At 43.1% G+C, this 26758-nt stretch overlaps 1 protein-coding gene across 3 annotated transcripts in view; it reads right to left on the bottom strand.

Moving 5' to 3' along the window:
- The window catches only part of LOC142767112 (putative sodium-dependent multivitamin transporter), a 239775-nt gene that overhangs the window by 171978 nt on the left and 41039 nt on the right, over positions 1–26758 (bottom strand). For 2 of the 3 annotated variants that reach the window (XM_075868338.1, XM_075868339.1), the window contains exon 3: positions 19075–19204. The exons of the other annotated variant lie outside the window; for it this stretch is intronic. In XM_075868338.1, the coding sequence (XP_075724453.1) occupies positions 19075–19204 (130 nt within the window). The remainder of the gene's footprint in view (positions 1–19074; positions 19205–26758) is intronic. 3 annotated transcript variants of the gene reach the window in all.

Below are 26758 nucleotides of genomic sequence, written 5' to 3'. Positions count from 1 at the left end.
CACAGTCCACGTGGAGTGGAGAGCCCACAGCGAGGAAGGTGCTAAAGTCAGGGAAGCTTACAAGGCGCTCGTCGCTTTTGGGACCTGCTGGTGCGCTGCGAGAAGTAGCGTCAAGACACTCGCTGCTTTGGGACCTGTCGGCGCGCTGCGACCAGCAGCATTGGCATTCGGCACGAGCCTGCCGGTCCACATTGTAGCCTGGAGTTGGCAGCGCAAGAGCGCTGCGTGCCGGTAAACAAGAGCCGAGCAGCAGGGACAGTCGGCGCGGCCAGCTTCGAACAGCGACAGGAGCGGTCTGGTCGAGCAGCCGGAGCATCAAAGAATTCGTCGGTACCAGATTTTGCAACGAGTCGGACGCCGTTCGAACCAACGTGGTCATCGAGCGACGCATTATTGCAAGGTGAGGCCTGCTCTGTGCTCTCTTAAGGCCCCAATTTTGTTTTCTTCCTGAATGCTTTTGCTTTCAGGCACACTCTTGAAGATGGCGGACTCAGATAGAGATGTGATAGAAGATGGCAGTATTAATAAATCAGATTACACCCGCGAGTTGATGCTTGAGTTGAAGAAACTGAGGTCGCTGTGTGCTTAATCAGAGAATCCGGACAACGGGAGCCAGCAGAGCGGTATCGGACGGTAGGCGAAAGAGCTGAAAACATCTCTTCATCGGACTACGGCTCTTTCTTCGCACTGCCACCGTGGACTCGAGTAATCTAGGGGACCCATTCCGAACTTTAAACACCTTCCCTCCTTAGCTAGAGTAGAAGCTAGTCGAGGAGGAGGAAATTAACTAGTGGTTTCAAAAAAACTTTGTGCGAGAAATTTGGATCCTAGCTTTCCCATAAGTATGTTGGTGTACTGGGGTGCTGTTTCGGTGCCCAAAGCGGTCCCGCTGATTTGTCAAAAGTACTCTTGGTTAAATTAAAATAAAGTTCTTCCCGGGACCATCCTCGTCAAAGTTGCGATGGCAGAGAAATGTGGGGTGTCAATTATTCTATGGTCTGCATACATGTTTCGTAATGCAGCTATGCCATCATAGTGAGGAATATTTGCTTACAATAAGGACACGTTAAGAGTGACCAAGTACGAGTTTTTTGACACGCACAGACCTGCGATGTCTCGAAGCAAATGTGTGGTGTCCTTTATGTACGACGCAAAGGTGCATGACATGTCGCTTATTAGTTTCTCCACCTACCCTGATATAGGTTAAGTCATTGTTCCTATGTCTGATATAATTGGTCGACCTGGGTTACCGAGTTTATGAATATTGGGAGGTTGTAGAAGTGACCTGGACGAGGGTATGCTGCTCGCATAGGTTTGTGGTTAATCTTCGTTATCTATTATTGCGATAATAGATAATAGACACTCTCACCTGGATTCTGCCGCCGGCGTCGGCGTCGATGTCATGCACCATATATGTATACGTACTTATATAGGTGAAAACGCAAGAAAGAAAACAATCCAAAAAGAAACCCTCCAGCGCGCGTAATCGAACGTTGTATCTCTGCGCCGTGAAAGCGAGGCGTTAACCACTGAGCCACCCCGGAAACGTCCCGGCTCGGTCAAACGGCAAGATATTTATATCTACCATTTGCCGCTGCTGTGTTTTCGGCATTACCAAACAGAAACATGGCGCAAAGAGTGCACGTTGCCAAATCGCAAAGCTGTGCCCCGCTCTTATCTCCTACGCGAAGTTCGCCCGGCTTAGAGAAGGAAAGATGCGCTCCTCTCAAGCCCTTATCTCGCATTTGCGAGGAGGGGAGGGTCATAAGCCTTGGATGGCCTCGGGCTTTACGTGGAACGATTCTGCTGTAGTTACTAGGCGCTAGAATTCTGCTGTAGTTACTAGGCGCTAGGCGCTAGGATACTAGGATTTATTTCAGGAGTTCGCTAGCCAAGTTCTTGAGCTAGGGTAAAGTCGTGTGCCGTAACCTTAGTTTGAGAGGAAACTGCTGCAGGTGAAGCTGTGCAAAGTTCCTTGAGGCGATGCAAGCGGCAGCTAGAGCTTGTAGTGCAGCAGTAGTGTGGGCCCGCTGAATATACACTGTGAAGCAAGCTTGCGAGATCGAAGAAAGACGCCAGCGTTGTTCTGTCCACGGGAAGATGGCTCTCGAAGCTGAGGCAGCCCGTAAACGGCGGAAAGAGAACCTCGAATAGGAGTGGGGGCGGAGGCAGCGGTCGTGCGCCGAAAGCGGTCGCAAAGAGAAGCTGACGGCGCCGATGCATGCGTCAAGCGCGAGTTTCTCGATCGATCGTTTGGCCACAGCTGCGGGGTATGCGACCACTTGTGTTTTTGTAATTACCCTACAACCATCGTACGATAACAAAGCATTGTGTGTATATCGATATATAACAAATAGTGTCATGTCTTAAAATGATGATAGACGACTTGTACGGAAGATTTACGCGTTTTTAGCGATTTACGGGCTTTAGCAAGCCTGTAGCAGGCTAGCTAAAGTTTTTTTTTGATTCCCTTTGTGAATACGGCATAATTTTCTTCTTTTAAAAAGGACAAAACATATAAATTAAGCATAGTTATAAACTATTCAAGTACCTTTACCTAAGCAGAGTTCACAGTACCACTTTTATTTACGAATTTGGGCTTCTTTTTTCGCCTACTCAATTGAAGTTGTTTCCAGTTACTTCTCGCGATTTTCGAAGCTTAGCGGTGTGATCCGAGCAAATTTAGTTATTTTCGTGTTTGTGTTGTGTTGTGTCGGGTTTGGTGGCGCAAAAGCAACTAAGACTATATTGCGCCAAAGGCAAGGTATTTTTTGTGTACAAGAGAAATATTAAACACAGGTCCTAGTTTTTTTGTAACAAGGGTCACAGTAGTTTCAGTACATTTATAGCTTGTAGGAATCTCATCAAATTCTTCAGTTCTATTGTAGAGGTTGCACCAATAAAAAGCAGGATGAAATGGTGTTTGTCGATGGTATAGGGGTTGAAAAAAAAGTTTCCGTTCCTGCTCTAGTTTTGTACTAGAGATCAAAAGATGGTTTACAGTCACAATTTTTCCACACCTCTGACAAGTCGGTTGTTGCTCCTTATGCAGAAGGTAACAATGGATCAGGTGTGTATGCCTGATTCGTAGTCTGCACAGAAGTACTTCTATGAAACGCTCCTGGTGTCTGCATGACTTCCATACTTCAATCCGGGGTTTCTAAACACGGAGCTTGTTTGTAAGGTTTTTATGCCGCTTTAGTTGCCGTTGTTTGTTGAGTGATCACGTAAATGCTGCTTCACAGTCGTCGGTAGAAGGTATTTCTAGGTTTTTATGGGCTATTTTGTCGCCATAATTGCACTCTTATCCGCCCTTTCATTTCCTTCTAAACCAACATGACTTGAGATCCAGCTGAATTTTATAGCTTTCCCGGTTTCATTTGCCTCTTTGGCGAGTCTCAATATATCTTCCACAATGGGGAGCTGGTTTTTTGGTTGCAGTGCATTCAGAGAACCAATATATATAACTGTGTTGTGGCTGTTGTCTTCTATTGCTTTTTTTACCGCTGTGTATATCGCGAAGAGTTCAGCAGTAAAAATTGAAGCGTGATTCGGTAAGTGTATGATGATGATGATATGTAGGGCTTAATGGCGCAAGTGCCGATTGATGGCCAAGGAGCGCCATTTGAGGGACTAGAGATGTGGACAATAATATGGTGCATGGCTGTATAGGGGCCTTAAAATTTCTCGCGCTAACGTGTGTAAAACACAACTATTCAAATCATGACAGTGGCGTGATATAGACAGTAAAAATGGATGACAAAAGGTTTTGGTAATAAAAGCATGTGTAAAAATATTTGGCACTAGCAAAAATGCCTCACCAGTGCCCTTGTTTTCAAGGACCGCCAAACAAGTGTTTTTTTAACGTAGCCACTGCAGTAGCAACCTCTCTTGAGCGGTCACGCTACGCAATGCCTGGGTATATTACATGGTAGCAAGGGATATCTCTTAAAAAAGCTAGCAACGATTTATGAGTGAAAAGTGGCCCCCTACCGACGAACATTGCAGGGTGTAATGGTATATGTTGTCGGTAGGATAATGGAAAGTGTTGTCTTATTAGAGTGTCTAATTTTTCACACTGGATTAAAATGTGAAGAACTGTTATTGCTTCACCACATCTTAATTAATTAATTTATTTATTTATTCATTTTGCCCTCAGGGTACACAGTAGATTTCAGAGGGGAAGGGCATGCACAACAATGAAAAAAACAAGGAATACAAAGCAAATGGCATAAAAGTATTGTCACTAATTGGGGTAAAAAGATGACTACTCCTAACAACTCACATCACAATAAAGCAAATGATAACACTAATTTTCATTTATTACGTGGTGAAGGCACAAAGCAATACAAATAAACTGTTCAACAAACATACAGGGGGTAATTAGGTAATCATTGTTTTAAGGACATTCTTAAATTGAATGGATTCATTGATGCTTCTTATTGATGCAGGCAGGGAATTCCATTCATTAGAAGTTCTTGGCATATATGATTGGGCATATGTTACTGTGTTGCAATGGAGGATTGTCACTTTTTGTTGGTGATTACGGCGAAAAGAAATGAAGGGGGCAGCATGGATTAAACGGGAACGGAGTTTTCGATTATGAGAAAATATTTTATGAAACAGGCAAATGCGAGTGCGTTTTCGGCAGGTAACTAGTGGGATGATGTTTAGAGATGCCTTCATTTGAGTGACCCTAGGTGAACGACGGTAGTTAGCCAAAATGAAACTAGCTGCACAAGTTTGAACGGATTACAACATGTGTGATAATATTACCTGACCGCAGTCCCAAACAGATGAAGCGTATTCTATTTGAGGACGGACGTATGTGGTATATAGTAATAACTTTAGGGAGATAGAGCAAGAAAAAAGTTTCTTCGAAGGTAACCCAGTGTTTTATTATCTTTGGACGCGATATGTTCTGTATGTAATTTCCAGGACGAAGTTAGTTATGTGGACGCCGAGGTACCGGTAAGATGTTACAGTTTCAAGGGGGTGACTGTGAAGAAAGTAAGTTGGACAAGTTGTACTCGATCAAGAAATCCTCATAGACTTGTATTTTTAACGTTTAGTTACAATTTCCAAATATGACACCAATGAAAAATGTTATTGAGATCAGCCTGCAGAGAATGGATATTATTATCCTTAGATATTTTACGGTAAATCACACAGTCCTCAGCGAACAAACAAATTTCGCAGTAACAGTAAAAGGTAAGTCATTTATACAGATTAGGAATAGCAGGGGGCCAAGTACTGTTCCTTGAAGAACCCCAAAATCAACCAGTTCAGTGGAAGAATTAACATCGTTAGTGCTGACAAATTGAACACGAGAAGAAAGGAATGCACGAATCCAGGTAAAAACTGCACGGTCAATTTTTAGAACACTTACTTTATATAAGAGCTGGGAATGGTTAACTTTATTAAACGCTTTAGCAAAGTCAAGAAATAGGTAGTCAGTTAAAGAAGCAGAGTCCAAAAATAAATGAAAATCATTAGTAAAAGAAATTAGTTGAGTATCACAAGAAAAAATTTTTGAAAGCCATGCTGAGTTGAAGAGAAGAAGCTATTATCCTCTAAAAAATTAACAAGATGAGAAAATAACATATGGTTCATTATTTTGCATGGTACACATGTGAGAGATATAGGACGAGAGTTAGATGGACTATGTTTATCGCCACCTTTATGTACTGGAATAATCGCAGCTATTCTCCAGTGTTCAGGTAGTACACCATCATGATACGATTGTGAAAACATGCATTTCAGGATGATAGAACTGTATTTTTAGGTATTCTTTAAAAATTTACTATTAAATTCATCAATACCGGGAGAAGACGTTAGTTTCAGGTTGTCGATAATCGTGACGATGCCATGCGGGTCAACCTTGATGGGATCTATCGCAAAATGATTGTACGACTGAATCTCAGGACGTTGGGTATAATTAGATGAAGAAAACGACTTAATTAATGTATCGTTTAGCACAGTAGAACAAAGATGGTCGGGAACAGGATCGCCGGTGGGTGTAAGCAATGATACTTTACTGGTGCTAAGTGGTTCCATTATACTCCAGAAACGTTTAGGGTTAGTCTTCAGGACGTTCAGCAGGGATGTTACATTGAAGAACGAGGATTTAGTAGCCTTTAGCGCTCTCGAATAAGCTAAAGAGGCTGTCTTGTACTTTGTCTAGTTGGCCGGTTTAAGTGAATACTTAGCGATTCTAAAAAGTCTTTTTTTTTTCCTGTGAGACAGTCGGTTTAGGCATCTATTATACCATGGAGCTTGGTTATTGGAGTAGGCCCGGCGAAGAGGGATTTGTAGATGAATTAGTTCAGACACTTTACTACGGAACAAACACTTATTAGTTTCTACTGAGTGCCCAAGATAACCTGGTAAGAAAGTTTCTAAAAAGGAGCTCAGTTCATTAATAATGGCTAGATAGTTACTCTTGTTGTAGTCACTGATGTTCTTGGACTGTTTTACTGATGGTGCATGCAACAAATCGAATGTGAAATGCAAAATTATATGGTCGCTCAGGCCAGGCATGTGCAATACGGGTGACGTGACAGTCTCTGATGACGTTAGTACTAGGTCTATAAGAGAAGAAGAAGTTTGAGTGACACGTGTGGGTGAGGTGACGATTTGTGTTAAACCGAAATCCATGCAGGTGGTGATAAACTGGTTGGCCTCAGTTGTCGGTTGGTTGGTAAATGGGCATGCGTGCAACCAATCAATATTCGGGTAGTTGAAGTCCCCCATTAGTATGAGATGTGCATTGGTATAACGAACCGTGACTTGATTTAAGCAGACGTGCAAGCTATCACAAAATGACGCATCGCTTGATGGGAAGCGATAGCAGACCCCAACAATAACTTTCTTGAAAAATTTACATTCAAGCAGCCCCACACAGATTCAATGTTCGAAATAATTGGTATGCAGTAGCATCAAAACGCTCGTCCACGGCCAGCAAAACTCCACTCTCCACTCTGTCAGAGCGGTCACTGCGGTAGACTACATACCTGTTTTCACAATGAAGCCATTTGGTGTTAGATATCTTGCTGCTAAGCCATGTTTCAGTTTGTGCGATGAGATAGGCTTTCATATCGTTAATTACTGTACATAACTCATACTTTTTTGCGGTAGATACTATGAATGTTAGTATATAAAATCGAAAATTCTAATCTCGAGCGAGTAGCATCGTTTCCCCTCTCGTGTCTCTAGCGATCTTTATGCTGAAGAAGGCGGCCAGAGCGGAGTGCTCTAGAGGATGTACGATGCGAATTCGATGCACCTTTCGAGATACCGATCTCTACAATGATGTCATCTATGTCAGTGTAGCCAAAGGATTTACCGCCAACATGTAGTTTTTTGTACCGAAGTTTATATGGCGTACGCAGGCTTTTGGCGTGCTCTCTTAACTTTTTTTTAACTACGCGCGTGGCGGGGCAGAAATCCTCACTGAGAGCAAAGCCACTATTTTTAAGCAAGGAACACTTAGCAAGAACCGTTTCTTTTTGCTTGTATGTAGCAAATTTGATAATGATCGGCTGTGTTTTCATTTTCATAAACCGACCGAGCCTGTGAGCGTGTATAATGCTATCGGTGTTAAGGCTCAGATTCAGTTTATCATTAATGACGCTCAATACGTTAGCTTCAGATTCAGTATACGCCTCATTTTCAACATCTGTTATGCCATAAAACACTAGATTATCTCGTCGAGAACGGTCTTCTGCGTCATCTAGCCGATGGCGCAGCACGCAGCCTTCCAACTTAAGCTGATTAAATTTATCATGTATTCACATATAAAATGGGCCCGACATTGCTGAAGTATTGTAGTCTGGCCTTCAGTAGCCTCTAACCGCGCCATTATATCAGATATGGCTTGAAAAGTGTTTTTTCCTTTGGTCTCTTTAGCTCACACACTGTTTAAGCAACTGATTTTTGTACTGTTTCCATTCTAATTGATCGCTCATTTAAATCTTTGGCAGTTTTAAGAACTTCCGCAAGACCAGCCGATGCTTCATTAGGGCCCGGGTTTCACTCAACATCCCCACACAAAAGCAGTAGCAGCGAGCAAAAAGGTTCAAACAAGGCTTCAGAACATGGAAGCAAGACTAGAAACAGAGAATTCGATTTAAAACAATGGCAATGTAGTTTGCACTGGTAACTAGCCGGCAGAATGAACAACAGCGTAGGTGAGCTTCCCATCGTTATGATGCTTCCATGCCCATTTAGCGGCGACTGCGCCTCAATGGGCATGGAATGACATTTGTCACACAATGGTAGATCGCCACCGGACAAAAGATATAAGTGTGTCGCGTATGTGTGTCCTATCCTGAGCCTCGTTAGTGTTACCTCTGTACGATATGATTTTCATACTGGCAGCAAGTGACCAAGGTGTGGCTTAATAACGTGTAGTTTGTTTTGTGCGTATATATGCCACTCGCTCTGCCAGTAGTTCCTGAGCTTTTGTTTGAGAGATGGTTTAAGATCAGAGGCCAGGATTGATATTAGTGTAGTGGCAGTGCTTTTGTGGACGAATGCAGCTAGCTGATGCGCCATCACATTGCCTTGGATCTCACGGTGTCCTGGCACCCAGCACACTACAACATGTTGTTTGAGTGTGTAGAGTGTGAATAAAATAAAGTGAGATGAGAACAGGGTTTTTTTGTTTTTTAAGAGTTTGCAGAGCTGTTACCACACTAAGAGAGTCCGTATAAATGACAGCTTTTTGTAGTTGTAATTGTTTGATGTGTTTAGTGGCCACAAGTATCGCGTAAGCTTCCACTGTGATGATATTTGTGTCTGGATGTAGAGGGCCAGCATCCGAAAAGGATGGGCCGACAGCAGCGTAGAACACAGAGGAGTTAGAGGCATCTGTAAAGAACTCAGGATGCGTGTATTTGTGTTGAAGTTCCAGGAATTATCTTCGGAAATGGGCAATGGGCGCGTGCTTTGTAACTTCTAGGAAAGAAACATCGCAGTCTATCGTCTGCCACTGCCATGGTGGCGGGTATTCTACAGGAGCCATTAAACTGTATTCAAGTGGCACACCAGTTTCTTCAGCTAGACCTTTGAGGTGAACTGAGTAGGGCTGCCTCATCGAGGGCCTGTTTTGACACAGAATGGAGCTCGACAAACCATGAATAGTGGAGTATGATGGGTGCTTCTTTTCTGCTTTCACCTTAAGGAAATATACAAAAAACATGTACGTTCTCTGCAGATGAACCGACCACTCATGTGACTCAAAGTAAAGGCTTTCTACGGGGCTGGTGCGAAAAGCACCCGTAAAAAGGCGTATGCCCAATTGGTGCACGGGGTCCAGCATCTTCAAAGCACTTTGAATCGCAGACTGATAAACAAGGGCCCCATAATCTAAGCGGGCGCGATTGAGGCTTCTATACATATTCATTAGCATTGATTGTCACTACCTCACGTAGTACGTGACAACACTTTCAAAATATTCATCGATTTTACACATTCTGTTTTTAAATACTTGATGTGCGGTATGAACGTTAGCTTGTGGTCCACGATTACGCCCAGGAATTTATGCTTTGCATTAACAGACAAACGTTGACCATTCAGCTGAATGTCAGGTTCTGAGCGACGCTCCGCCACGGTGGTCTAGTGGCTAAGGTACTCGGCTGCTAACCCGCAGGTCACGGCATCGTATCCCGGCTGTGGCGGCTGCATTTCCGATGGAGGCGGAAATGTTGTAGGCCCGTGTGCTCAGATTTTGGTGCAGGTTAGAGAACCCCAGGTGGTCGAAATTTCCGGAGTCTTTCACTACGGCGTCTCTAATATTCATATGGTGGTTTTGGGACGTTAAACCCCACATATCAATCAAATCAGATTCTGAGTGCATGTCTCTCTCTCGGAAGAACAAGACACACGTGTTTTTTGTGTAATCAGTCAGAATCTATTTTTTTCTGCCCTTTTGGCGACCTTGTTTAAACCTAGCAGAACCTGCCACTCACACATTGCTAGGTTGCATGCCTAAAAGCCAAGCTGGACGTCGTCGACATAAGTACAATAGAACATATTGCGGGGATGAACAGGTGCAAGGAATTCATTTCGATAATAAAAAGCGTACAACTAAGTACACCTCCCTGCGGTACTCTCGTTTCTTGGACAAATCTTTGGGAGAGAACACTGCCAATACGGACAAGAAATGTCCGATTGGACAAGTAACTCTCGAATATAGAAAGCATCCTACCGCGAACACCCAGGTGATACAAGCCTCTAAATATACATAAAACGCCTTGTTGTGTCGTAAGCTTTCTCGGTATTAAGGAACACAGAGAGGAAGTATTGTTTGTGGATGAAAGCGTCTCGGATCACTGCCTCAATATGCTACCAGATGGTCGGTGGTGGATCTACCCTCTCGAAACCCACACTGGAATCGGTGGAGCAGATTGTGTGTTTCGAGAAAACGTAAACGTTAGCGGTTTATCATGTTTTCAAAAAGTTTACAAAGGCAGCTTTTAAGTGTAATGGGCCTATATCTTGAAACTGAGGAAGAGTCCTTGCTCTCTTTAAAGTGGGATTAATTATAGCCTTTTTCCAGGAAGTATGAATAGTGTCAGAAAGCCATATAGCATTGTATAGGGAGAGTAATGTTTTTCGCGTTTTCAGTGGCAGGTTCTTCAACATTTCATACACGACACGGTCATAGCCTGGGGCACAATTACTGCAGCAGTTTAGTGATGTTTGTATCTCAGCTAAGTTGAAAGGTTGGTTGTATGCCACGTAATTTGTGCACTTGTATTCTAGTTTCTGCTTTTCTATCCTTGCTTTGTATCTTCGGAAAGCTTCAGCATAGTGTGACGAGCTAGACACTTGTTCAAAGTGTGCGCCAGGAAGTTCACCTGATCTTCCAAGCTGTCACCATGTGTGTTCGCGAGTGGGAGTGTGTGTACTTGTCTTCCTGCTATTCTCCTAATAATGTTCCATACTTTAGCCTCCTGTGTATATTAATTGATGCATGATATATAGCTGTGCCAACTTGCCCTTCTAGCCTGTTGGCGTGTCCTCCTGCCTTGATACTTGATGTTTTTAAAATTTGTAAGATTCTCCGCTGTCGGAGAGTCTCTAAGCAGCTTCCATCCTTTATTTTGCCTCTACGCGCATTCCGACACTCACTGTTCTACCAAGGAACGTGTTGCCTGGCGGAGCGTCCAGTTTGTGTGATACACTTAGTTGCATCAATAAGAAGTGCTGTCAAGAAGTCTACTGCTGCATCTATACTAAATTGAGATATGTCAGACCAACCTATTTGAGTAGCTTCTCTGAATTTTTTCCAGCCAGATTTGTCTCTCTGCCATCAGGGAACATGTGAAGGACCTTTTTCTAGTGGTGTACTTAGAATGATCGGAAAGTGATCACTTTCGAAACGATAGTTTATCACTTTCCATTGAAGTAGAAGTAGAAGCGATGGGCACACAATGCTCAGATCTATGCATGAGTAGGTTTTGTAGGCAAGGCTAAAGTATGTTGGCTCTTTACTATTCAAAGAGAAACGCACCTGAAGAAAAGAGGAACTCTTCGATTAGGCGACCTTGGGAATCGCAGCGAGAGTCGCCCCATAAACCATTAGGTGCATTAAAGTCCCCAAGGACCACATAAGGTTCTGGTAGTTAAAGTATCAGTGACTGGAATTCGTATTTTTCTATACGGTACTGTGGAGGTATGTAAAGAGAGCAGATGGTGAAAGGTTTGTTAAAAAAACTGCTTGAACAGCCACTGTCTCAAGGGATGTTTGAAGTGGTAGATGTGTACATGTTACGCCCTGATCAACTATAATGGACACACCACCAGATGACGCTACAGCGTTATTGCGGTCCTTTCTGGATGTTGCATAAAGACGTAGAAAATTGGTGTTCCTGAGATTTAGTTGTGTGTCTTATACAAACAGCACTTTTCGGGAATGTTTGTGTAAACGTTCCTGGATATCATCGACTTGTTTTAGCAGTCTTCTGACGTTCCAATTATTATTTGTGTATCCATTATGAGTGCAAATGAGCGCTGTGTGTACTAAAGAAGTATTGCGTCGAATCAAGAGCCCTTGTCAGGCCCTGTAATGATGGTTTTTGATTTTCTGGCACGCTCCAAAGAGCGATTTTCTGGCACGTTCCAAAAAGGCTCTTTGGAGCGTGCCAGAAAATCAAAAACTATCATTACAGGGCCTGACAAGGGCTCTTGATTCGACGCAATACTTCTTTAGTACACACAGCACTCATTTACACTCATAATGAATACACAAATAATACATTTGATACAGAAATAATACATTACACAAACAATACATCTGTCCTTCGGCGCTGAAGACACCGTTGTACTTGCTGTTGTGTCCATCACCTCGGACGAGGTGCTGGGTGCCCGAACGCAGTTCACGCGTGCAGGCACGGAGGTCTTAGGTCTATCTGTCGAGACAAAAGTCCATGGGGCTTCAGGTCCGGGGGCCTCTAAGCATTTTGGTGGCGGAAGAGCCTGCGCTACTTCCGCTGAGGGGGTGAATGGCGCTGCCGCTCGTCCACTTTGTATGGTACGTGCGGGCACCGCGGATTTTGGCGGCACTGCCTCCTTTCGTGTTACCTCTGCGAACGAAGGACCGTGCATTACTAAACGCTTCCGCACCTCCCTAAACGAGAGGTTTTCATTTACTTTCAGTGTGAGTACTTCTTTTTCGTGTTTACATGTAAGGCTTGTGCGAGAGTAAGCGGGATGTCCACCATCGCAGTTCGCGCAGTGGGTGGTGGCTTCTTCGCATTTGTCTGTAGCGTGTTCGTGTGAACAACACTTTGCACAGGTTTGACGGCCTCGCCAGCTCTGAGAGCCGTGGCCGAATAGCTGGTACTTAAAACAACCTCGGGGGTTGGGGATGTAGGGTCGAACCTTTAACTTCAAGTAGACTGTTTCAATATGTTCTAGAAGTGTGCTTGTGCAAAATGTAAGAACAAGGTGCTTTGCCAAGGTTTCTTTGTTGTCACGCCTCATCCTAATTCTCTGGACATGCGTTACATGCTGTTCGTTCCAGCCCTCAAGGAGCTCACTCTCTATCAGGTTAATTAGGTATTGATCAGACACTACGCCTCGGGAACTGTTCAGGGGGCGGTTTGGTGTGGTAGATACAGGTGTGGTTTCAAAAGAGGCAAGTTTTGTCAAATTTTCATACTAGGTCTTGGTTCGGACTTCAAGAAGAAGGTCCCCACTAGCCATACGTGTTGCATGATACACTGGACCAAGGGTACAGGGGAGGCATTTGGAAATGACAAACGGGAAATGGTTCTTCCGTTCTTTTCTTGTGTTTCACAATGGATCACATAGAATCGCGGGAAGATTTTTTTCGGCCTTATGAATACATTCAGTGTTGATTCGGTGCGCCCCCTCTTAGGACGAGGGCGATCACGCAGTTTAGGAAATGAAAAAGAGGCCATAAAGTACATGTAAAATCGGCAGCCATGCCAGCCACCCACCATCGAGCCCAACATGGAGACGCGGCAGCACAATTAAGAAGGCATGCCAGCGCCAGCTGTACAAAGCCAATATAACCGAACATGTGACCAAGAGAGGGCAAATACACAAAGTTAACCCTTGCCGCCTGGAAGATGAAAGTAAACAGAAGTGACGAGATGGCAGGAAAAATTCGAAGAGAGAAAAGACAATGATCAGGAGGGAGAGAGAGATAGGAAAAGGCGATTGCCGATTTCCCCTGGGTGGGTCAGCCCAGGGTGCCGTTTACGTGAAGCCGGGGACAAAGGGGTGGGTTGCCTCGGCCGCGTGGCCTTAAACGTCCAATCACCCGGCGTCGGCTCATTCCCCTTGGTCCCCTTTTCCCCGGACACGGCAAAGCCACGCACGGCTAGGCGCGGGAGGGAGAACAAACTCCCCCGTTAACTCAGGTGCGTGGTTTTGCTACGCACCAAACGCCTACTTGCGCAGATGCCCCCACGGTGGCGGTAAGTGTAGGCTCTCTTCCCACTCCACTCCGATAACTCCACAGCCGACATGTTTCTGTGTTTTAGATCCGTCGGTTTAAAATTCTGTTAAGCCTTGATAGTTTTCCTGCACTGCTGTATGAAGTGTTCTCTCGGCGTTTCACTCTTTTTGAGCTTTGTAAGCCTGAAGTCGCAGACGGCGTGAAGATTCTTCTAAGGCGGAATAGCTTGCGGTTTTATTCCCAGACAATCTGATAGCTTTCTGGAATATTTCATTTTTGACAATCCTCTTCTAATTTGAGGCCGAGCGGTTTTACAGCGGAAGGCTTATTAGTCTATAGGAGACTTTTCCTGCATTGTGTAACAACGTTATAACATGTAAGTAAGGGCAATGAGTGAATTTTAGTGCACATGTTTCTAAATTAAACACCATCTGGCGCCTAGGCATGGTTAGTTAGCTTCTACATGTAAGATTTCTACTGGGAATGTTCTGTATGCTCCCGTGGCTAGTCAGGGCATGGTTATGAATGGTGTCTAGTTTTCAGAGGTATGAAGGTCGTGCTGATCCGTATACAGTACAACCGTAATCAAGGATGCTGCGTACCAATTATCGATACAGATGAACAATGTATGCTCTATCTGAGCCTAAGCTCTTTCTAGATAGCATCTTCAGAATGTTGAGAGATTCATTTGCTTTTGTCCTCGGAGCATTTTTATGAGGTATAAAACTTAGTGATTTACCAAATATAACACCAACAACTTGTGTTCTTTTCTTACGGGCAGTTTATGTTTGTTAAGCCGTAAATTAGTGTCAGGTCGGAGTGCTCTTTTGCGTGAAAACAGCGCGGTCACCGTATTGTCTTTTGAAAAACTGAAGCCATTTTTATCTGCCCATTCAGATAGTTTATTTATAATTTGTTGTATCTGTCTTTCATAGGTGTGTATGTTGGAAGAGCGACATGCAATCTGTTGGTCATCCACATGAACGGAATGCTTTTCAGTACGGGGTAGTTTTTTGCAACGGCATAAATTTTCACAATAAAAGGGTTGTGCTTAAAATACAGCCCTGTGGAACCCCATTCTCCTCAGTGAAAGTACGCGAGAGGGTAGTGCCAATGTGAACCTGAAAAGTGCGATTTGCGAGAAATCCTAATAAACAGTATAGCACTATGCCTCTTATTCCCTTATTGGCCAAGTCGCACAGGATTCCGAACCTCCAGGTAGTATCATAAGCTTTTTCTAAGTCGAAGAAAACTACTAGGCACTGTTGCTTATGTATAAATTTTTGTCGTATTGTGTGTCCTAAGTGGACAAGGTGGTTTAATGTTAATCTCGTTTGTCTACAACCACACCTGTTAGTGTCTAGGAGGTTACGTTGTTCGAAGTTGAACATGAGCCTGACATTTATTATGCTTTCTAATGATTTTCCTAAGTTACTTGCTAAGGCTTTAGGATGGCAGCTATTGGGTAGAGTCTGTGGTTTCCCTGTCTTAAGAAAAGGTATGACAACAGCCTTTTTCCATGCTAGAGGTATTTCGCCCGTATCCCAAACCTTGTTGAAGAACTTCAGTACTGCATACGTTGCGCTTTAGATAGGTGTTGGATAATTGCGTAATGAACGTTATCAAGTCCTGGGGCAGTTTGCTTTTGTGTTTTGAGTGCATTTTTCAATTCGTCTATAGTGACTAGGCTGTTATATTCTTCCTTTGTACCACCTTCGGTAGGAAGTTTTTGCTTTTCTATTTTGTTTTGTATGAAACAAAAGCCGCATTGTTGTTTGCCGAACTTGATATATGTGCAAAATGTTCTCCTAAGATGTTTACCTGATCTTCTATTGTGGTTTGAACACCAGGAGGGTTGTGCAGAGGGATAGTATAGGCTTTGTAGTTCCCGTTCATTTTTCAGACACCCTCCCGTACTTTTTTTGCTTGTTGAAGAGCTATTTATGGAAGATACATATTTTTGCCAAGTCACTTTTTCTGCTCGTTTGCGAATGTAACGTGCCTGAGATCGAGCTCGTTTGAAGTTTACTAAATTTGCGTACGACGTACGGGTATCTCTTGAAAGCACCCCAGGCTTTGTTTTGTTTCTTCTTCGCAGTATGGTACTCTTCGGTCCACCATGGTTTCTTATGCTTTCGCGCTAGTGGTGATGTCTGCGGTATTTATATGTATGCCGCTGCTAGGAGACAGATTGTAATCTTTTCGTCTACGCTCAGACGCTCAGAGTATTCTTCTTCTAGAGAAGCATAACTAGTGTAGAGGGTCCAATTTGCTCAGTTTAGCTTCCATCTTTGCGGTTGGGTGGGTAGTGAGGTTGCATGGGTTAGGTGTATGAGGCATGGTAGGTGGTTGCTTCCGTATGAATTATCATGAATTTTCCACTCTAAGTAGACATAGAGATCCGATAATCGGAGAGCTAAGTCAAGACAACTCATCTTTCCTGTGCTTGGTGTGCAGTATGTTCGAGCATTTGTGCTAAAGATGCAAATGTCGTTAGTCAAATTGAAGTCTACTATGATTTGCCCCCTTGTGTCTGTTGTCATGTTGCTCCACATCGATCTGTGCGCATTAAAGTCGCCGACTAAGATAAAGGGTTTTGGAAATTGTTCAATGAGGTCTTCCAGGTCTCCAACAGTGACCTACGTATGAGGAGGAAGGCATATAGAACAAATGGTTACTGTTCTGAATGATAGTGCACTAACCACAACTGCTTCTAAGACGGTTTGTAACCAGATGTCTTGTGATGTAGTGTTGCATTTCATGATGATTGCAACGCCGCCGGATAGGCGACCGATGATGTCACGGTCTCGGCAAACAACTTTGTACTGTCTAAGAAAGTTCGTGTTTTAAGACACAGATTTGCTTCCTGAACGCATTAAGCTAAGAGAGAGAAGCGATTCAAAATGTCTTATATATCACCTAGGTTGCGCTGGAGTCCACGGCTATTCCAGTGAACAATGAGTGTCATTTTTTCGTTAGGCATTAGCATCGTCACTGTTTTGTTGTACACTGAGGTATGCAATAGGTGATATAAAATTCAAGTTTTGCTCTTTTGTTGGTCTCAGAATACAGTTCAAACACATCTCATGTCACTTTCCTTTTTTAGAGGCAGCAACTGGTTGACGACCTAATTTACCTCGGCCAAGAGGCAAGCCAAGGTGTTGCGGGGCAGGGGTCCCCGATGTAGTAGTTGTGTCCATTGCTTCATCGGGAAGCTTAGACACTAAAGGTGTTCGTTCAAGCTGCTTGCCTGTAGGCGCCGAATTTTTTTGGTGGTGCTTTATTCGTAGGTAAAGGTACCATCGGGAAAGCGCACGTCGCAATAGATTCCACAACCAAATCCACTTGTAGTGTGTTAGTTGTTAATGTGAGCCTTGCTTCAAGAGACAAGGCCTTTTGAGCATCTGATGGCGCCTCACGAGGGAGCGAAGGCAGCGCCAGATCAGCGAAGCCGTACTGGCAGCCTGTAGATTCCAGACGCAACTCTGCCCCTCGGCGAGCTGCATCCGCATAGCGTTAGCCTGAAAGCATCGCGTGCTTTTGGCGTGCCTCGGGATATGTGAGATTTTCGTTTACATTCAGTTGCATGATTTTTTTTTCTCTTTCTGGAAGATCTGGCAGGATTTCGAGTACGCGGGGTGTGGTCCGTAGCAGTTCGGGCATTTTGTGACTGTTGAATCACAATCCTCTGGTGGGTGGTTCTTGTCTCCACATTTGTCAGAACTGGTCATTTCAGTTGTCCGGACCGTTCACACTCGAAGCATTTCGTTGATTTGGGGACATGTGACCGCATAAGACAACTTAAGTATGCTACATTTAACCTTTCTGGTATATTGTGGTGGTCAAACGTGATAACAATATGTGTTTGGTCTTTATCTTCTCCTTGGCTCTTCTGATAGTAATCCTTCGGGCAGCACTGACTCCTTGATTTTGCAGACTTTCCAGAATATCCGTGTCTGTTTCATTCATCAACTGTTTTTTCAGAAATTACCCCTTGCACACTATTCAAGGTGCGGTGCGGCTACAGTGACTGTGTGTTCGGCAATTTCTTCTTGCTTCTGGAGAGCTTCACTTTGTTATTTTGTCTGTACTTCAACCAAGAGGTCGCGTGATGAAAGGTTTTTTTTGCCTTGTAGTCTGTACCGACTGTCCTTTCTAGGGACTTTTCAGTCTTGAAGATTGATTTCGATGCCATTGGTTCTTTGTCTTTAGTTGAGTGAACAACTAAGAACTTTGGGGATGTTTCAGGGAACTTATATTTTCGTAAGACTTCGGGGAGGCTTCTTTTCTCAGGCCGATTATTTTTCTTAGAGTGAATAGATACCATGCATTATGTGTAAACAAAAGGTTTCGGATATGTCAGCTGAGGTTCACCCTCATATTCTATGCAAGGTCCCAGAGCCTCTGACTTGGTAAACAGATGGAGGCCCGTCAGCCAGGGCTTGACCAGACACCGGCCGCCAACGTTTGCGGTTTCTAACCCTCCACCTTGCAACCTGTAGCCACGGTGCGAGTAACAGCGTCAGTTTGGGGGCTAAGGGTTTCATGGTGGCGCCAAGCATAATTACATTGATAACTCAAGATACTCTTTCGGGTAGCTCAGGTTCGTGGTGTCGCTACGCACCAAACGCATGCCGAAGCAGACGTCTCTGCGGGGAGTTATTTTGTGATCATCACGTTCCCGAGTAGCACGTTTGTCGATGACTATGAGTAGTTGAGTGTCGATGTCAAAATAGGTTGGGGCAATCAACTCGTAACTTTAATTATATAGTGGCAAAGCCAATTCAACGAAAGGGAGACTACTACCTGGCGACAATATATACAAATAAGTGTGTGACTTCACACATAATATAACGCATAAATCTACTGCACAGTCGACAGTTTTAACTGCGTTATGTTGGTTATCTTAACAGTGTTTTCTGGGAACTGGTTTCGTTTATTTATTGAGCTCACCAAGAACGAATGGAACAAAGTACTAAATGTGTAGTGAATGAATGTAACGTGATTTATTGTAATAGTTATGAAGCAGTGTACTATCGCGGTAGTTATTGTCTAAGCCCAACTGTAGTTCTTTCCTTAACCCTATGGCTCATTAGGTGCCAAGGTAGTAGCGCTGTTGTAAAAGGTGATTGGTACGTCACCTGGTCGTAGCTGCTGATGGCACCTGATAAGGCTAGGTCGCAATCTCTGTACCAATATATTATTGTCAAAGCACCGACTGCTGCCATCACAAGGAAGATTACGACAAACACAGCGCCGGTGATGGCCATCCTGCAATGATAGAGACAAGAAAACGTTGTACCTTTGTCATCATTGTGATCTCGACCAACGCGTTAATTTCGATCAAACACTAAGGTTTGTAGCGATCAGAGCAACTTTCCTAAGGAAATACCGTAAATCTTCTTCTCTGTAACTTCAACAACCCGCCCTCTTTTTCGCACACCCTCATGCTTTTTCTATTTAAAATTTTATATGAATCCACCCTTCCAGGCTTCTTTGAAGCCACTTGCTTGCAGTAATACTGAAGAGGTCGCGAAGTGAAACATTTTCGCGAGAACCACGGTAACTGAAAAGCTGACAGGGTCCCTCAAGATAGAGCCCTAGACTGCTCATTTCACGAGCAGTCCAGACAGCAACGAGGCGGAACGACAGCTAATAATTTACCTTGTTTTACGCAGAACGCTGGAGGTGGAAGCAGGCAAGGTCTGTGGGATCTCCTTTTAAGCCACGACACTTCGTTATCACGTCTCTGGCCTGCCTTCGCTCGTTAGGTTTCAGCACGCGACTACGGAAGCGATCAGTGCTACTAGGAATCAAGTGGGTGGAACCATGACGTCACAGCTCTACTATAAAACCATCGCTCCAGCGAGGAGCGGTGGAGAGCCGTCATTTCACGAGCAGTCGAGATAGCGACGAGGCTGAACGACAACTAATAATTTACCTTGCTTTATGCAGGTATGTGAACGATTTCTAGTTTAGCCTTAGAGAAACATTATTTAACAGTGTGGACACTCGAGCCTCTTCGCGGCCCTGCAAAATAGGCTCTGACCAACCGCTAGATGGCGCGCCCATGCTCACTTCCACTCTTCTGTCACGGCATAAAATAGCTGCCTCAGGAGGTCAACGGAAACATAAGTTCGGCATCAAAGTTTTTGCAAAGAAGAAACTTTATTGATTTGTGCAATTTTCCACATCCCCTTTACATCGTGTCTTTCTATTGACGTTTGATGCTTTACCACAAAAATCAGTAATGTTTGACAAGAAAGTGCTGTTTTTCTACATTTATTTTGCACAAAGGGTACAAATCCACGTGGTTAAGATGTGCTGTAGATGTATTCTTTTCGTGCACGGATAAGTGTGCAGCCTAGTAGCAAAGACACTCGTTTTTGGAGCATGAGGGTACGGGTTCAAATCGCTGCATCAGAAAGAAAAGGTTTTGTTATTCTATTTATGGAAAACTCATTATCGGGTCTGACCAGCGACTCGTGGTGCTGAAAGCACTGCAGTAGCTAAGCCGCAAGGCCCTTCGGGAGTGTCCACTCTTTATGTAAGTACGTTTCTCTATGTTTTAACTTCTTAGTTCCTGGACTGCTCTGTGAATGACGGGTGTTACGGGTGACAAGCCGCCTAGTACTGTGAAGGAACTAGCTAAGGCCTTGTCATAATTTTCTGCTAGTATTGATGCCAAACATGAAATGCTAAAGAAAGACATCAGAAAGTTTATTGAAGGTGAAACACAAACTCTTGGACAGTCAATCAACTTCACAAATGAGTACTTTGAGCAATTCAAGGTGGAACTTGGCAAAACAAAAAAAGAGCTCGCTGTGGTGCAAGCGGAAAGCCACGTGAATAAAAGCAAAAACAGTGGCCTGGCAAGGGTATCAAGAAAATAAAACAGGAACTCATTGCTCAGCAACAATACAATAGACAAAATAACTTAGAAATAAAGGGATTTCTTGTGATGGAGGGAGAAAACTTGATTTCCACAATGCAACAGCTTGCCAGCTGCTTGAAAGTTGAAGTCAAAAAACGGATATAGATGTTGTGCACCGAGTGCCATCAAGAAACGCGCCATCACCTAACATCATAGTTAGGTTTCTTTCGTGAGCTGTGAAAGATAATGTTCTGAGGACTGCTAAGAAGCAACGAGTTAACACGACAGCTTTAAGTTTTCAGGACCTTGAATCTCCAGTATTTACAAATGAGCACTTGTGGCCGACAAACAAGGAATCGCTAACGGCCGCTCTAAAGACAAAGCGGGAAAAAAACTGGAAGTACACCTGGGTAACTGGTGGGAAGATTTTAATGCGTAAGGCGGATAATTCACCTGTTCTTTACGTCACATGTGCTGAGCATCTTTCCAAAGTTGTTTGAGGATTGCCTGCTTTGAGTTTCCTATATTTTTAAATGGCATTTTCTTTTTCTGAGGTTGAAAACTTACAGCTTCAGCAGGACCATTCCGCTGTAGTTATACAATGTAATGTTCGCAGCATAATGAAGAACTTCGATCATCTGCTTTCGTACTTATCACAGCACTCGATTAATTAGGATGTCATCGCTATGTCTGAAACTTGGCTTCGAGAAAGTGAATCAGTTCATCTACCCAGCCACGTCATGCTTTCACAACCTAGAAACAGTGCTTCACGAGGAAGGCGCGTGGCGCTATTTATCGAAGACTGTTTTAGTTTCGTTCACCTTAGCAATAGCTCATGCTGCAGTTCATCACTTCGAGATGATGCTATGATCGGTGTATTATATTGTCCAACAAATTACAGCGCGGCTGATTTCTTAACTGTGATGGAAAGTAGCATGATTCCCATTGTGGCCTCTAAAGCACCTATTATTATCTGCGGTGATAATAACATAGACTTGTCTTGAGATACATGTTATGTTTACGTGTTTTTGCTACAATCAGTTAAACTGAGAAATGTTATTTCATCACCTACCCGCACAACAGACCACATGGAGTCGATTATTGATCACGTGTTGTTTAACGCTAACCTGGATGTATCGCCAGGCATATACGCTGTTGTTATTGCGGATAACAATCCCGTTTTTTCCATTTTCACCCCAGAAACACATTTGTGCTTCTGACATACCTGCTATTAAACAAACAAGTGTCGACTATAATTTCGTGCGAAAACTATTACAAGGTACCAATTTTGATGCCCTCTAAGGTGAAGGCGTGAACGTCGAGTGTGTTAACATTGTAAACGCATTGTAGATGCCATTGACCGATCAACGGGTAGCTGTTCGCACCGAAATTATCACCATGCCATATGTCCGTGGATGAACATAAATATACTTGAGGCTATTAATCTGAAAGATTTTTACTACGGCAAACTGAAAAATAACAGGAGGAATGAATACTACCATAAAATTTTTAAGCTTTACAGAAATAAGTCAGTAGCAATGATAAAAAAATCCAAGAAGTGTTACTATACCAACTTAGTAAAGAAAACGATGATAACACGAAGAAGATATGGCATATTGTTAAAGACGTCACTAGCATGGGTAGCAAAAAACGCATTATACCTGTTAATCTAACTCGCGAAGTGGTTGACAACTTAAACGATTACTTCACTGATATTGGTCGGAGCCTTGCGAGAAAGCTCCCTGCTCATATGCCGAATTTAAATGCACCCTGTATTGTTACCAATAATTTCGATTTATACGATGTGACTCAGGATGACATCCGACAAGTTATAATTAAGTTACCGGGGAAAAGGCAGCTGACCATGACGCCATATCGTCGAAGATTTTAAAAGATAATACTGACGTTTTATGTGGTCCCTTATGTCATAAATTTATTAATGCCTTTTCTTCTAAAACTTGTCTTAGTATACTTAAGGCTACCAAAGTAATAGTAGTGTACAAATCTGGTGATCCGAATCTTCTGGACAGCTACAAACTGATATCTGTCCTTAGTAGTATTAACACTACGCTTGAAAAACTAATTTCGTCGCAATCAAGGCGTTTCCAGAGTGAACAGAACGTACTTTGTCCCCAGCAACACGGTTTTGTTGCTAACAAGTGCACTTCAACTATTGTTTTGTTGCTTACACAATATATCAATTCCGCGCTACATGAAAACAACATAGATATAGCTGTATTTTTAGACATACGGAAGGCATTTGTTGCTATTAGTCTTTCCATACTACTGAAAAAAAAAATGCATTTCTGTAGGATAAAAGGTAACTCACTTGATTTTTGTCCAGTTATTTATCGACACGCAAACAAAAGGTAGTCACTGGTGACATCGTCATCTTACGGTTATAATAAATGCGGGGTGCCACAGGGTTCTGTTTTGGGCCCTATATTGTTCTCTCTTTATATCAATGATGTCCCGCGGTCCCTGCAGAGGTCCAGGGCACTGATGTACACGGATGATGCTGTTTTAGTTTGCACAGGACACTCCTTAGCAGATCTACAAAATGACGTGATGACCGAGTTGTCGAACATTGCGGAATGGTTTGTCAGGAATCAGCTGACTGTTAACTGTACTAAAGCAAAGCACATGGTGTTTCACTCTCATAGGAAACATATTCACGCTGAATCTCTTAACCTAACAATAAACAACGCTCCTATTCAACAAGTTCCTTGTTTTAAATATTTAAGCGTCACTTTTGATGAGCATTTACACTGGCATGAACAAGTACAGAGTGTGTGCGCAAACGTAGCCCATGGCTGCTATTCACTAATAAAAGCTTGCCAATATTTTCCACGAGCTATACTTCGCACACTCTACTTTTCATTGCATCATTGTGACATAGGTTACTGTCTGGAATCGCGGGGTGTGACGCACAACAGTTATCTAAAAACTCTTGAACAACTCGAAAAGCGTTAACTGAAAATTATAAGTCAAGGTGAATCAATATGTAATATTTTCCTATCACAACGCATTCTCTCGGCTCCGAGTTTGCGCGACTACTAAATTGCCGTTTCAGTAAATAACATATTCATTAGAAATTCACCTTTGCCTGCTGATCTTTTTTAAATTCTTAAACGCAATACGCAACATGCTTCGAATGGTAATTTCAATCTGCCCAAATGTTTTAATGTTTACGGAGAAGGACTGATACAGTTTAAGGAAACAAAGATATGGAAAACGGTCCCCCTAGAAATTAAAACGGCACGTAATTTCAGCATGACATGTAAATCGTTTTTACTGTGGAGTCAAGACATGTAAGGATGTGTGTGTTTGATTCGATTTTCAGTGTAGCTTTTTAATACGTGCTTATGTATAGAAAGCTGCTGCAAGCTAACAAGTATGCACGTCTGCAGGAAAAATTTTATTACTATGTTATCTCTATTTATATGATAGTTTTTGTTTGTTACATCAAAGCTGCCCTGTACACTTTTTTATGTTGCACATTGTAATAGACCATCCACTAGCCACTTAAGGTTAACGGTCCGAATAATTCCTGCAATTGCATATATCTATTCATGAAAACAAAGTTTTATTGATTGATTGATTGATTGATTGATTGGTTGATTGATTGAGCGTGAAATCAATTTTTTTTGCGAGAGGTGGCGCAAAATAACATTCTTTTTATTTCTTTATCTTTCATTATCCACTTTCTCACAGCCAATGTCTAAGGGAGCTCAAAAAACGAACCTTTGTTGGTTGGTTGGTTTGTCCTTTGAATTCTTGGTACAACTCACCACAGTAGTTGGACCACGAAACGGACGGTAGTTTATCTTAGGAATAAAACTGTTTTACCAGACGAATATGTTTGGCCGTTTAAAATGAATGGCTATGATTCAATGGAATATCAATGGCTGTTTAAAAGCATACTGGTTAAGCATGCATTAAAAATGAATATATAAAGATTAGGAAATATCAAACGCAATAAGCTAATAGGGTTGAAATGAAGTGAACCTACGTCTTAACCTAACATTCCAGTCGTTTGTTTTTCTGAAGAATTTGTATATGGCATCTTCAGCATTCCTGTGGTTGAAGACCTTTTCAGTTGCTCCGAAGCATTTCAATTATTTGCGGACCACCGGAAGAGATAAATTGAAGCTGATCAAATGAACCGGTTTTTTAACAGTCTTCTTTTTTGTTTGGAAATAACCTGCATGTTAAAGGGGTCGTAACACAGCCACCATAACATAGTCGCGTGGGCTTATCGTTGTGTGCGAGAGGGTCCAAGAGTCGTCGAAGTCTAATAAATAAAGCTGATAGTTTGTGGTGAGTTATGCGAACACGACATTGCTTTTGTACGAACTTTCTTCCTTTCGCCACTTTTTAAAAATAGAAATATTTCGATCCTTACCTTCCCTTCTATAATTTACGTTATCAGGTTAACCGTCAACGCAACCAATAATACGTTCAGCTGACTCCCGTCAGAGGGCTACTGTCTTTTTTTACGTCTATTTACCAAAGTGTTCTTTTTATTTACTACCACAAAACGTCACCCAAATAGGATACAGCCCTAAAGGCAGTGCCCGTGTATTTGTTAACAGCTAGAAACTTTTCACGTTTAATTTTCATACACTCTAACCACCCGCGAAGCATGCGCTCAACGTAAGAATCACACGGAGGAAGCCGATTAGTCGGAAAACAGGCGCGCGCAACTCGTCAGTTTACAGGAAACGTAAAAGTAGCAGTGCGACCACTCAAAATCAGCGAATCTCCTACAGTGCGGACACTTTGAAACCAACAATGTCAATATCGAGCGTGACAGGAAGAAGTTAGGAAAAATCAAACGCTTGGAAAGAAGGGTCATTCAAGGCACCAATCCGGCACAAGCCCACAAGGTAAAATTCCGAACCACAGAGAGTGCTTTTTTTTTAACAGGGAATTTAGATTTTCAGTCAATTAGGAATAAAGGTTAGGCGAGCTACGAGCCAGGAGAAGTTGGCAGCTTATAAGCGATCGGGTGGTTTTCCACACTGCAAATAAAGTGCAACAGACCATGTACTTAGAGATGGCGCAGCAGTGGAGAATGCCATGACAAAATTTGGTTTGAGTAGAGATGTCAAAATATTCCCAATTGTATATTTAAATAATTTGTCTGAGAAATAAACCGTTAAAAAAGGAGAAAGAACGTCTGGGGTGTGCCCTCACTGGCGACCATCTGCCGGTATTGCACTCCCTCAACAGAGCAGAATTGGCCACCCTGATGCAGTACCTGACCACAACCTCCCATGAACACAGTAAAGATCCCTTAGCCTTCCGTCCCCAGCAACTGCGGAGCAGTGTTGGCGGGAACGCGTTACAAGTAACGTCGCTACCTATAACGCGTTACCTTTTTCTATAACTTAGTAGAGTACTTATAACAATTTCGGAACTGTAATGGGTAACGCACTTTCGTTAACATTTTTCGGTAACGTGAGGTACCACGTTACTTGCTACTTTATCATTCCGAAGCTGCCAAATTCCCAGAACTCACCCCGACGAATTCCTTTGTTGCATCATCAGACCGTTGTGGGCTATCAGACAATGATAAAAAAAGCGTGGACGGAATTCAGTTTGAGGAATTTATGGCGGAGGGTGGGGGGAGTATCTTTAGCAAGCACTGATTCCCTGCGTGGACATGACTCGTCTTGGAAAGGCTGGCTATTCTGAGACGTTGCTGGTTGCTGTGGCTGAAAGCATCAACACAGCTCACGGGCACATGCGACGTGCTGCAGATAATGGCGTACAGGAGAGCAAGGGAAGACGCGAAACAGTCGCGGTCATTTCTTAAGAACATCAGCTTTCTCCTCACATGTAGAAAAAGATCGGCCGGCACGTTGGTGTCCATGTGGTTCTTTCAGCCCCACACAAGTCAGACTCGCTCTCACCGAGGAGCGTTCCGGTCACGAGATGCGAAGTTG

Source organism: Rhipicephalus microplus, chromosome 7 (genome assembly GCF_043290135.1).
Source record: "Rhipicephalus microplus isolate Deutch F79 chromosome 7, USDA_Rmic, whole genome shotgun sequence".
Classification (NCBI taxonomy): Eukaryota; Metazoa; Arthropoda; class Arachnida; order Ixodida; family Ixodidae; genus Rhipicephalus; species Rhipicephalus microplus.
The sequence above is the reverse complement of the archived record's forward strand: the minus strand, read 5'-3'. Positions and strand labels throughout refer to the sequence as shown.